The sequence below is a fragment of the Cloeon dipterum genome, chromosome 1 (genome assembly GCF_949628265.1).
Source record: "Cloeon dipterum chromosome 1, ieCloDipt1.1, whole genome shotgun sequence".
Lineage (NCBI taxonomy): Eukaryota > Metazoa > Arthropoda > Insecta > Ephemeroptera > Baetidae > Cloeon > Cloeon dipterum.
The window spans coordinates 13,591,931-13,604,980 of NC_088786.1; the positions used below are offsets into that span (position 1 = coordinate 13,591,931).

Sequence of the window (13,050 nt, forward strand, 5' to 3'; positions counted from 1 at the left end):
GGTCTTTAGGCAAAGGTCTTCATTAACCCTGGCATAATTGACTGGTACGAGGCATTGCTGACGCAGATCAACTCAGTCTAGTGGCCTTAAATTGTCGGTTGGCAGAGACCTTTAGAAGGGAAGTAATCAAGGATGGTTAAGGAATGCAAGAAATAAATAAAAATTCGCTATATCAAATATAATAAATTAGGTGGCAAACCAAAACACTATTTTGCCTTATTATCGTCTGATTTTAAATTTGGCGTTACATTGGACCAGATATAGATGGAAAAGAATTTCAAAATGGTTTTCCATCTAAATTTCCTTAGGAGAACATGTTAAATTATGTGATATCGAATCTCGTTGAGCTTAATCTGAATTATATTCAAAACCTATGAAATAATATTAAAAATATTCTTCCTGCAAGTCACACAGTTTGAAAAAAAATAAAATAACAAAGTCTTAAAAACGCAACCGTATTAAATAAGATGAAATAATATGTGGTAATGATTATTGTGACTAGCTATTTTTTTAAAACATAAATTATACTTATATTTTCGTGGTCTGTTTCATAGCGAAAATTTTAATATCGCAGTCGTAGTGGTTTGAGGCAGACGATGAGAAAATCGATACAAAAATACCGCAATTCAAAACGTGAAATGTATGGTTTTTTGTTTTTATGAAATATTTAGACAGCAAAAACAAAAAATGTAAAAGTACTATATTTTTCCCATCGCGGGCAGTAAAAATAAGATGGTTATTAAGTCACCATTGAGTGTCTGTTCAAAACTAATGTAAAAATATTCTACACTCAATATAAAACAATGCAATTATTATAGGCAACATTATTAACACACTCAGAAAGCGGGTTATGCAACATGTTAAACAGGGATGTCGAGCAGGCTGCCGTACGCAGCAACAGAGAGCGGGCGTGGACGTCGTAAATACATTATTTTCCGCACTCCATTCATTTGTGCGTGAACACACGCGATCGACATAGAAGGGGTGAACGACAACGATGACGGCGGGAGAAAACTAAACGATCGGCTCGTAATTGGTGGCGGCCCCTGTAATAATTCCCAAATTCGGTGTCAATCGCGGGGGTAATGTTGGCAAAACTAATCGCGCGCGCGGCTGGTCTTTTACGGCCGGTCTGGAAAGAGTGGGGCTGCCGCCGAGAGATAGAACGAGAGAGAAAGAGAGAGAGAGAGAGAGCGATTGGGCAGGCGCCGTGGGTATTTTTCGCACCCGAAGGACTGCCGCTGGAGCATTTCCGAGGCCGAGCCACACGAGCAGAAGCTACACCCGCAGGAAACAGACGAATTGTGGAAGTGAGTGTGTGTGCACCGAGATGCGGCTAAGTGGGCCCCAGATGCACCGCAGCTCAGCCCGCACACGGTGAGTAGGGGCCGCGGGGCTCCAGGGGGCGGCCGCCGCGCTGCTTCTTCAGCCTTTTCCACAGGCGGGATTCTGGCGCTTTGTGCGAATTCGGAGCACTCGAGCCGAGTGCGGCCGCCTGAAAGACGCTGCGAAATTTTTTGTTTCGCCCTCATCGCTTTGTTCGGGCCAAAAGGGTTACGCTCTGCCTTTTTGTATCGCTAGCGCCGCTAATTTTTGCGCTTTTACTTGCATGAGAGAAAGAAATAAGGAGAGAGTAAAAGAGCAGAGGCAGACAAGACGTCGCCTCCACAATGAAACAGGCCCATCTTCTTAATTTGCAAGCGTTGCGAAAACAGAGCAAATCGATGACTCGTCCTTCTCTCTGCCGACGCACTTTTATCAAATTAATTCAGAGTGATAGCTTTCAATGTCCGAATTATTTCACTCAAACAAGAGGCGTGGTGGCTTTTCGAAATTACACCCCATTTTCAGATAACGGTTCCCCAGAGAAGCAATATGAAATGAGACACACCCTGTTGCATTTGTCACGAAATTATACACAGGGCCTGCCGTTGCAAAAGGTCGTAGCCATGCAAATTCGCCTCATCCCACATACTCTCCCTCGTCCACCCCCGTGCGATAATAACATTCTTCAACAGTTGGATTTGCATTGACTCCATTGATCCGAGCCCCTGGCGATTTTTTATTTATTTTTTATTTTATTCTGGCGTTTCCCTCGACATTGTCACCCTAACCCTATGGCATACGGTCGAGGATTTCACTTAAGGATTTTATTTTGGCCTTTTTTCTGCCGTTGTCGAGGGCAGCAGGATAGCGGTGGCGGACCTGCGTGCCTAGGAGGCGCACTCCGCTGCCTCCCCGCGCGCCAATCGCACCCCGCAGACCCGCCTGCCAGCCGCGTGGGATCCCTGAAGCAACCCCCGCGGGGACCCGGTGGGGGCCACGTTGGAGTGGATTCGCGGCGGCTGTATCGCGGATATCTGCTTCCTCGGCGGCGGAATTCAATTAGGATGTTGACGTTGGACGGAGAACGCCTCTTTGCAAACACCATAAAATCGATGTCGGGCGCATCGGCGCGGCGGCCGAGCACCCCTTCGCGCTCCGTGCAGCCTCCCCTCGCATCTCGCAACCCCGAACAGCAAGAGAGTGTGCCCGCTCGTCCGTCCGCCTGCAACAAGACAAATTGAGAGCCCATTACTCATCGCGGCGCCCATGCAGCCCGCTTTTTGTGCCACCGCCGCACCTTTTGCCCGAATTTGCCTGCTCACTGGCTGCAGCCTACTGATGGGCCGTGCGATTCATGCAAAAAGCCGCCCGCTTTTTCCTCAAATTGCGCTCGGCTAGCTGCGGCACTGATTTGTGAAGGTACGCTTCGGCTTCTTTGCTAGAGCCGGTTTTTGCTCCTCATCCTAAACACAATTTTCAATAAGTGGATTCGCCTTCTACCTCGCACTGCCATGTTTTGTGCTAGTGGCTAGCTGTTCACCTGTCCGTTACAAAATTTATTCCCTCTTTTTCAAAATCTCAAACTAACTCTGTAGCATTCCAGTTTTGTTAAATTATATCGCGTAATTTTTAACAATTCAATTTTTAGCAAAGCAGAGTGTTGGTGATAAAATGAATCAGAATATTAATAAAGTATCGATTAATTAAAGTCATTAAATGTAACTTGCTAATTAAAATGCTAAACATCGTGACAAAATTTTCTGAATAAAATGCCAATATGCCTAAATCTTTTGAAAAAAAAATTATTTAATCAGCAAGCCAAAAGTTCAATAAAAAATGTTATAATAGATACATTAAGCTAACACAAATATACCTTAAAAATGTGATATACGCTTCAAAAATACATATTATCAAAATTAGCTAATATTTTATGCGGACTATATAGACCGAAATCTGCATTTCAGCTTCACAGCCCACATAAACACAAGGATAAAAATAAACAAGTTAAACGTGCATGTATAAAATATCGACTATTTTACTGCCTGCTGATTTTATTATTTCTGGTTTGAAACTAAAATACACGCGAAAACTTGTGAAAGTGTTCAGGATCCCCCTGCTAGTTTACTAAAACAACAAAAAGGCCGTCTATTTTATTTATTTACGCCGCGGACAAATATCAGCAGCAGCTGTGGAGTAGAGGTGATCTGCTCCATCAGAAATTGACCTTGACCGTGTGTCAGCAGGACGGTGAATTTATAAAATAAATCGGAGCCGAGACCAGCCAGCGGGCGGCTGTGCGCCGGACGAAAAAAAAATATTTTTGACGCCCTGCGCGCTTTATCTCGCCATCGAAAATCGCTTCGTGAAATCTGCAAGCACGTCGTTTTCAGCCTATAAATTCTTGAACGGGATCCAAAGCAGCGTGGAAACTATTTTTGGCCTCAATGTGGCGTGGAATGAATGTCCAGCCAGCATTTGATGTGTTTCCAAAGGCAGTTTCTTGGGAAAACAAAGACCTTTCGTCGGATCTGTGCCACGGCTCGGGTGGTTTGATTAGAGAATTCACAGCCGCTGCCACCGCTCTCTTGGCAAATCATTAGCGAAATGAGAACTCGTGACGACTGCTGCCGCTGCGACAGTTCTCGTGCCATTTAATGGGCCCAGATTTCTCCCTCGCTAAATCGTCCCCAACACAATCAACCTTAATGTTAATGACGCGTATTCAACTTGTGCACTTTCTGATCGCAGGACAATCAAATTCTCTCTTTGCTTACGGCAGATTCATGCAAATTTGATCATTAAAAGTTTTGGAGGAAAGCAATTTTGAGCTGGCAGTAAACGACAGCTGGTTTGTTTTGAGCACAGCAATCTTACACAAACGGCGTTTAGATGGCAACATAGATAAAAACAGCTTTCTGATATTTCAGAAATGAAAAAATTTACTGTTATTTTATTGAAATTTTAATGGGCATGATGAGTTTTGTTAAGTAAATGTTTCAGCAACAACCAGTAAGGACGGATTATGAGACTGAATAAAACAATAATTATTTGCAATTATTGATACTTTTTATGTTAAAAGTTCCTTCGCTTCGGTTCATCAATAGGTTCTAAAATTCAATGCTGAAAGAAAGTTACGACTTGTAGATTGATTCGATAATAAATAAATAAATCAAAACATCAGCTCTTCGCGCTCCATTCCATGTTACACTACTCGATCTTGTCAGGAAATCGTTGTTAAACATCTATAGTGCTTTTTCAATTCTAAAAGCAGAGAAATTCGACTTTTAAAATAAAGATGAAAGCTTATTGTATCACAATATATTAAAATCTATGATTGTAATAAACTGTCACCATATTTATTCCACTGGCTACAGGCAAGCTGAAGCTCTATCTCTCCCCAACTAGCTTTTTTCTACTTTGCTGCGACGTCTATTTTGAGCCGCTGGAACGATAGTTGGCCGTGTGTACATACACTCGCTCGCACACACACACACACACACACGCAGCGAGAGTGCAATATATGAAATCTCACTCGGCAGACCCATTACCAGGGACAGATTGTTTGTGCTCCAGCACTTTCTCTCGGCGCCGGACGAATTGTCTCCCGTCGTCGAATTGACCATCCTGTCCCCCATTCATACATTCGTTCTCACTCGTTTCCATTTTTGCCCCAGCGAATTTCCTCCGCTAATGCGAGGATTTGCGAATAATTTCCTGCAGCGCGCGCTCGGCTGCTTCCTGCGCTAAATGGAATATATGTATTCGCGCGCGAGCTCTATAATTTCAAGTGGCAAGAAAGCTCTCTGTCTTTGGCGCCCGGAGAACCACTACTAGAACAGGAAATTTTGTTTCTTCCTCTGCTGGCGAGAGAGAACGGCGCGAGCTTCCAATTTTTTTTCTATCCCGAGCAGACTACTTTTAGAGCAGCGCAATTCCGTCCCGCAATTATTGGCCGCATTTTTGACAGGGTGTTGAAATTATTTACAGAGTGCGTCCCTTTCTAGTAAGTTTCATCTGTTGGCTTAGCCAAAATTAAATCTTTCCTTTTGCAACAGTTGCGCATTGTATAGCATTCTGTAGCCGTTTTCATGAATTAGAAGCAGGCTTATGTGAGTCTCTAGAAAAATTCATACACATACCAGATAGAAACAGCAGCTTTTGATAATTAATTCAGCTTCCTGTGTCACATCTTTGCTGGGATAATTTCTCTGGATATTTTGGTCTAGAACATTTAAATAAGTTATTTCAGTGATTGACTTTGATGAAAAATAATATTTATCTATAACCATTGTTTTCCAGGAAATATCGTCAATCCAATCGATTCATTTGCCGATTTTAAATTATCTGTGTTTTAACAGGGTCTGCTTGAAAATATTAAATAATGGTTAACACTTGTTTTTACTTAGCTACATATTTCATATATGCTTATACATACATATTGTTTAGCACCAGGAAAATAGATTGTTAAACACATAAAAGCGCAGAACCACAGATACGGACATAAAGCCGTGGCGTTGTTGAAAACGTGTCTCAAAATAGCCGCCAAGCACTTTAAAATCCACGAATAATTTTCCTCTACAATTGCGTCAGGGAGGGAAACACAACCCACAAACTGGAGGGAGGATTTAGCAAATGTAATAAAAAATTTCTTGATTCTTCCAGTTGCGGCTCGATTTGGCGCTGAAGTGAAGGCCTACGTTTAGGAATGTCTTGGGGCCCAGGTGGAACTTTTCTGCTGCCTCTCCTGGCACTCATTTCAACTTCAAAGGCTTTGCAACTCTCGACGCAGCAAACTTGTGAGTCTCACCGATTCAATTTGTCGTCTCGCGCGCGCTAAACTGATCCTCTTAGAAATTTCTGTGCGAAACATAGCTTCCTTTGCAGCATGCGCTCTCGTATTGAAAAAGCAATCAAAACTTTTTTCTGTCAGCAGTTTCGGCAGCTGAGGAGGCACTCGAGTCTGCTCTGGACACGCTGACCATCAAGAGCTACTTATGCGGACAGACAGCCGAGCCATTCGACCATCCCCACCTGCTGCACAATGCTTCCCCTGCGCTCATCCAACCACACCTGCAGGTGACACATAATGACAAAACGATTTTTCTTTTTTGTATTGTTTTCTCTCTTTATTCCAAAAATTATTTTTACTACCTTTAATAAATTCAGTTCAAAATTTATTTATAAAGCGATATGAATTTTCTTTTTCCGTTTGACCTAAGATCTCAGCTGCTTTAACTCAACCAATCAAAAGTTCTAGAAATCAGCATTTTCATTTCATGAAATAATTTCTTTCGAACTGAATTCTTAAGATTATATTTTTGCTAGTTATTATGGAGTGCATAAATAAGTATACATAAAATGTGAATAAGGTGAATAAAGCAATGCTCTCTGACTCAAAGTCCCGATCCCAAAATGTCAAAAAAGCACTCTAGTGTGGTCCTAAAACACATAATCTAAATTGGTTATTAAATATTTTATATATTATTCTTCAGTTTCACTCATTTAGGCTAGAAACAACTGACACACAACTGAAATTTGTGCTTTTCTCACTTTGTTGTTCAGACGGCACGCGAAGCAGGCGCTTTACTCTCTGTGTTGCCCCCTGACGTGGGTCCCAAGGGGTTAGGTCTGCTGTGGCGCACCCTGCGCACTCCTCGCACCCCCGCCTCACCACTAGGCCTCGTATTTCTCGACACTTCCAAAAGTATTATAAATTAGCTCATAGCAGGAGCGTCTCTCACAAAATTTTTAATTGCCTCTCAAAGAGATTTATGGGTGTCGCGTTGCTGCTGTGCTGCGCGCCTTGCTAGCTTTTTTCAATACAATTTGTTGTTGTGTGCGCCTAATTGGGACGGTAATTCAACCGGTCACATTTCGCACGCAGAGCCAGTGTTGCTGATGAATGACTCTGGCCTGGAACTCGCCGCCAACAACAACACCATCGCCCAGCGGTTCGCGCACCTGGCTGCCGCCCTCGAAGCACCCTTTAACTCTTCCGGCCCGATCTGGAGCCGGCCCTTCTGGGACTGTGATGGCTCCCAGTCCCAGTGGGTTTTGGCCGCCATCTTCCCTGTATCTGGCAGGTACGTTGGCGTTGGCGCATGTCGCCCTATACTTTGTTTATGCAAATGCTAAACCCCCGAGGCGATAGTAAGGCCATAATTTGAAGAAGATCTTTAAAATATAATAATATATTATAAATACTTTATTTTTAGAGTCTTCATAAAAATGTCCAGAGATTACATATTTTATTTTTAAAATGAACGGAAACCACTTTGATAAAAGAAATCACGTCCTGAAAGGTACTTAGAACACAGCCAAATAATTACATACACACATTTCAAGTAAATATTATAGCAACTAAATAGTTTTAAAAAAGTGATGATGTTTCACATTTTTCAAAAAATGCTATGCTGTGTTTTTTTTTATTTGCTCTCCTCGCTATCTTTGTTCAAATTTATAGAGTAGAATAAATTAACTAAGAGCGTGGCGTTCAATTGATCACTATCCCTTTTCCATCGCTCACCAATTTTTATCTAACTTCTTGGTCATTCGTTCACGTTTCGGGTACAACATTGACTTAACGCTTGCCTCGCATTTTGTTTCAGAGGTTCTTTGTCCTTACTACTGCCTCTCAAGTACTTGGATATCGATCAGTGTGACGATGGAAATGATTCGCTGTTTAAGGCAACCCATAAGTGCGACCCAGCCACATCCACGGTGAGTGCTGCTAATTTTAATTCCTCGGGCTCGCTCGCTCTCCTTGCCATGATCCCTGCATAGATAATTCACTCTCCGGCCTGGCTGCCGGCGCTCCCTCATACTCGACGCCAGCGTGTAGATCCATTAAAAATGTGTGTCAATAACCATCCACCTCTCGGTGTTGTGCGGAGTCGATCATTTTCCGGCAGGAAAAGTGCACCCCTTCGTTTATCGATATCGAATTTCCATTAAACATCGAGAGAAATTATTTTTGAGCCGCGAGAAAATCGCACTCGCTACTATTTCATGCCAAAATTTAATGTTGCCCACCATACCTCATCGATCGACAGCACTTCACATTTAAATCAGATTATGAATGAAATTTCCGTGCTCTGCTGGCAGTATATTTTCATAACAGTTCTGTGAGGTACATTTTTTTACACAAACAATCAAGTTTGTGAGATGCAATATTTTCTCGTCAGACAGTAAAAAATATAGATTGATGTTAGATATGAGATACATACGGCTGGTAGGTTCAGCCAACGCCACTTATGGCATTGAAAATCTAAAATAAGTGTCAAAGAAGTGCAAAATTTGTATCAACACTTGTTCAACAAAAAAATATGGCATTTAATTTGTTTGGCAATATTCAAACGACAGATTCCCAAACCTAGAAATGAAAATCGAGTTGATCTTTATTTCCCTGCATAATATTTGTCGTTATAAACAAATTTTTCGTTTTATCTTACTCAAATAGGTCACGTAATAAGCACGGTATATGCATATTTTCAGTGCATCTTTGTGCCAGGCAAAGGGTTTTGTTCAGGCAGCTACTCCTGCCGCTGCATCGAAGGCTTCTTTGATCCAGATGGTCCCGACAACTGGACGGGCACACTTGCGAGCACTGAAGTTCCGTTGGGGCCCCGTACGTGCGTGCGATGCCCTGATGAGTGCCAGCCGTGCAAGGATGGCCTATGCGAAGCACAGCTACAGCCGACCCTGCGTGTCACGCTGCTCGCCACCCAGGCCGTCTGCATGGCAATCACTCTGATCGTATCAATCACCCTCTTTAGGAACAGAAAAAGAAAGGTCAGTTGAATGAACTAAAAAAAACCGATAGTTCTATTGAACTTGGTGCTAAATAGAGCTAGAGTCTATAGAGAACGAATATTCTAAAATTAATGCTATAGACGCTCCAAATTTGTCAATTATACACTGAATAATAAATTTTGCTGTACACACACACGATTAAAATATATCAGTTTTCCACAATATCTTATAGCGAACCATAACAATTGGAAGTGAAAACTCAGCTGTGATGAAATACCTACGGCAAACTTTTGTCAATTAATAAATTCTGTTGCTGGCAGACATCAATTACATAATTTTAGTACCTATGCAATCCTGTTTGCTAGTGAAATTAAATAAGTCACGGCATATAATTACCATTTAAAACATTTTATCCCTCAAATTAGCTTTATCCGTCAAATTCCTGAAAGTTGCAAGCAATTTAGGAAATAATTATTTAATGTTATTTTCCTCCAGCCAATCTCATCAAGTATGTGGACCATGTTGGAAACGATTTTGTTTGGTACTTTTCTGCTATATGCGGCAGTAAGTATTTGTGAAAACTTGAAAAGAGATAGCGAGTACAACGAATTAAATTTTGCAGGTTTTGGTGCGTTTCTTCAATCCATCAGTTGAATTTTGTCTACTTGAAACCTGGTGCCGGGAGTTCGGTTTCGTTATCTGCTACGGGGCAATCATTCTTAAGCTATACAAGTGAGTGCGTCTATTTTATTCAATATCCACTTTGTGCATGGAACTTTGCTCAACTCTCGCAGGATTTTAATTGAATTCCGCACGCGGAAGGCGCATCGTTGGGTGGTCAGAGATAAGGATCTGCTCAAGTACTTAACAGCTATGGTGCTGATTGCTTTTGTTTATTTGGCTGGCCACACAGCCACCGCACTTCACACCCTGCAGGAAAGGCCTGGTGCGTTGATGACCAGAGGACGCACTCTTCAGGTAGTCTACAAATCCCCAAATTATATCAATTTTGTATCAAAAATTATCTTTTGGTCACCCAGGGCGTCTCTTTCCCGACATGCAAACCCCTTTGGTGGGAGTTGGTGACGCAGGCCGGCGAGCTGGGCCTGTTAGTTTTCGGCCTACACCTCAGCATAGCAAGCAGGAACGCATTCACGCAATACCGCGAGCGAGAGTTCCTGTGCGCGGCCCTGGTGGTCGAGCTCCTGGTCAGCGGGCCCTTTTACGTACTAAGGGCTCTCGCTTGGCCACACCTGCACCCTGACATGGCCTTCTCCGCCTACGTGGCCCGCTCCCAATTAACCAACTCCATCGTCCTGCTGCTCATTTTTGTTCCAAAGGTAGGTTTAAACATTTTAAATTACTTTCAACTGAACTGCTACGGGAGCATCAGCAGGGACTAAAATGTTCATTGGCGGCTACTTGAAATTTTTAAGATCCAAACAATACCTATATTCACGAGACGTGATTTTGCAGTTTTAACTGTTAATTTGTATTTCAGTGGTGGTACTGCCACTTGGCCGCCAAGCAAAAGCCAAACACGCGGCCGTACCCACTGCTTGGTGAGGTTCCGGCACCAGCCAGTCCGGCACTGGGCGCCTGCGTGGACGCCGACTTCGCGGAGGTCAGCCTGGCTGACATGAATCCAGATGACATTCGGGTGAGTAGCTCGCGAGCTCTGAAATATGCACGGCACTAATTCTGAAAAAGGAAATGTACCAGGCGGAGCTGAAGCGACTTTACACTCAACTGGAGGTGCTCAAAAATAAAACTATCCGTTACGACAACCCTCACATTTCCAAGCGACGCGGAGGGCGCAAGGTAGCGCACAGGCGCTTCTCCCTTCAGGTACAACACAGACAAAATTACCTGCTGACTTTTGACTGATTCTTGATTTTCTGTGCTTTCTAATCGTGCTAACAGAAGAAAGGCAGTCGTGAAAAGGTAAAACAGCATGCGGACACATGATAAAACTGGGCATTGGGAGGACTTGATGCAGAAGTAGTTTGTTCTGTAGCTTAACTGGTGCTATAGTTTAACAGACCACCATTGAAGTGAGAATTGTTTTTGTAGTGAAGTCTTAATTTTATTTTTATTTTTTTTATTTGTGGCTTTTCCCTAAATTGATAATAACAAGTTTGATTTAAAGTAAAATTAATAAAAAGTTTCTTAAAAAATATAGTCACAAAATTTAATGACACTCACAATAATCTTAAGCAAAAATTCTTCCATCGTGCGCAAGTTAAAAAACATCTTAGCCAAAATTATTGATTCCTCGTGCATCGCTAAAAATGAATCCTTATTAGGCTCTGCATCACCGGCAGAAGTCGTCCAAGCATCACGGTCATCATGAAAACGAGGACGGGGCTGAAGTTTCGCGCACGCCCGAGGACTCGGTGTGCAGTATTGAAGGCCCTAGTGCAATCTACAACGACGGGCCTTCAGTGGCCTACAGCGAGCACGGCCGCAAATGAGCGAAAGGCGGCCCCTGAGCCCTTGCAGCCAGGCAAATGCCAGATATTTTGCCCAAAATCTTGAATATCAGACCAAGACTGTTTTATGGAGGTTGGAGCTAATTGAGAATTTCGCTTCGGTCCACTGGAAAGCTGTTAACACAAGTGGACGTTTGTTTATTATTTGATCTCACCACGTTCGATTGTAAAAGAAGTCACCATAATTTTGGCAAAATATCCGGCTGGTTCAGGCACTGCACTGCAGGGCGCAGAATGTGCTTAAATCCAATGTTAGAAAGCAGCTTGGACCAAAGATTGTATTAGACAATAGATAGGTTACTAGAATATAAGGTCCTCATCTCGATCAATGTTTGACCGCAGGGTTGCCGCGAGCATTTACTAATTACAGACAAGCTAAGAGAGAAACTAACCCGCCACTAATTTATATAAAATATTAAATGAAGAAAATATATATTCAAGTGTGTTCAGCCCCCTCAAAGGATGTATGCAATCTTCGCGACAAAGTTGACAAACGTCAACAAAAAATAAATCGAGGATTGAATGAAAATAAACGGTTTTAAAAAATCTCCCTGGCAATGCATCTCTCAAATCAATTGCTGTCTGGATGAGAGTGTTCTTACAGAGTGAAAGGGATAAACGCGCTGCAGATAAACCGCGAAACAAGTTAACGCATTTATTATATCTGATATATTATGTAATTTTGCGTGTTCTCTGCTAATTTATTAAGCACACAAATTTTCATATAAACACGGAAGTGCAAAATGTATTTTAAAATATCAGTTTTCTTGTATCGACAATGGGTATTTTCTGTGCTTTTGATTTGGCGCCATGCAAGCGCACTCAGCAAATAATGAAGAAATATTTGTGTACCTCTGGGGTGGATTTTTAATATACACAACGCATAAATAGCCATCAACATGTGATAATGTTGGAATGAAAGTGAAAACACTGAAAATGTTTCACTAAAGTGCAAATGTGAGAGATCGATGAGAAAATATTAAACATATTATATTATGTTGACACGCCTGATAGCAGGATAATGTGTAATAGTTGCGTAATACAAAATAAAGTTCCCTTATTGAAATGTGGAAAGAATAATATAAAGTTGATTTCATTCACTTTTTTCAAACTCATGAAAATTAATTCCTATTATTAGAGAGACTTCTCAAAATTAGGATTCTCCAACGAAGATTTTGTGAAATTAATTTTAAAAATTTAGCAGTTCGTTTATTTTTATTTTTATTGCAATTAAGTAAATATTTTATGGATAGAAGCGGTAAAAGTACAGCATAAATAAAATTGGGATACAGCGATAATAATCTAAGATGATCTATTATACTGTCTGTGCATGCAGGCCCAAGTTCATATATTGACCATCTCATAGTCTTCTTGATACCCCAAAGACAGAAATAAAAAAATAAAATGAATAAAACATTGAAATCCATTGTGATATTGCACAAAAAGTACACAAAAAATTTGTGTTTTTTATTGTGCTTTT

At 41.7% G+C, this 13,050-nt stretch overlaps 1 protein-coding gene across 6 annotated transcripts; it reads left to right on the forward strand.

The window, feature by feature from the left end:
* Window positions 1-1,212: 1,212 nt before the first annotated feature.
* Window positions 1,213-12,656, forward strand: smog. Of its 6 annotated transcripts, none has more exons than XM_065493840.1 (15): window positions 1,215-1,377; window positions 5,989-6,122; window positions 6,257-6,402; window positions 6,889-7,030; window positions 7,211-7,409; window positions 7,935-8,046; window positions 8,821-9,117; window positions 9,574-9,642; window positions 9,701-9,810; window positions 9,873-10,056; window positions 10,119-10,418; window positions 10,580-10,738; window positions 10,789-10,926; window positions 11,002-11,022; window positions 11,385-12,656. In XM_065493840.1, the coding sequence occupies exons 2-15, from the start codon at window positions 6,032-6,034 to the stop codon at window positions 11,550-11,552; spliced, it is 2,136 nt and encodes a 711-aa protein (XP_065349912.1). In that variant the 5' UTR covers window positions 1,215-1,377; window positions 5,989-6,031; the 3' UTR covers window positions 11,553-12,656. The 6 variants fall into 6 exon arrangements, with proteins under 6 accessions (XP_065349943.1, XP_065349950.1, XP_065349912.1 ...); XM_065493864.1 differs by having other exon boundaries at window positions 1,216-1,377; window positions 10,801-10,926; XM_065493856.1 differs by having other exon boundaries at window positions 1,216-1,377; window positions 6,260-6,402.
* The last annotated feature ends 394 nt before the right edge of the window (window positions 12,657-13,050 follow it).

Excerpts from the sequence above, each read along its gene's own strand:
- smog (XM_065493840.1), top strand. The coding sequence starts at position 6,032 with ATGTCTTGGGGCCCAGGTGGAACTTTTCTGCTGCCTCTCCTGGCACTC. Across the intron at positions 9,811-9,872 it reads ATCATTCTTAAGCTATACAA|GATTTTAATTGAATTCCGCA; the intron begins GTGAGTGCGTCT and ends CAACTCTCGCAG. Across the intron at positions 10,927-11,001 it reads ACAGGCGCTTCTCCCTTCAG|AAGAAAGGCAGTCGTGAAAA; the intron begins GTACAACACAGA and ends TCGTGCTAACAG.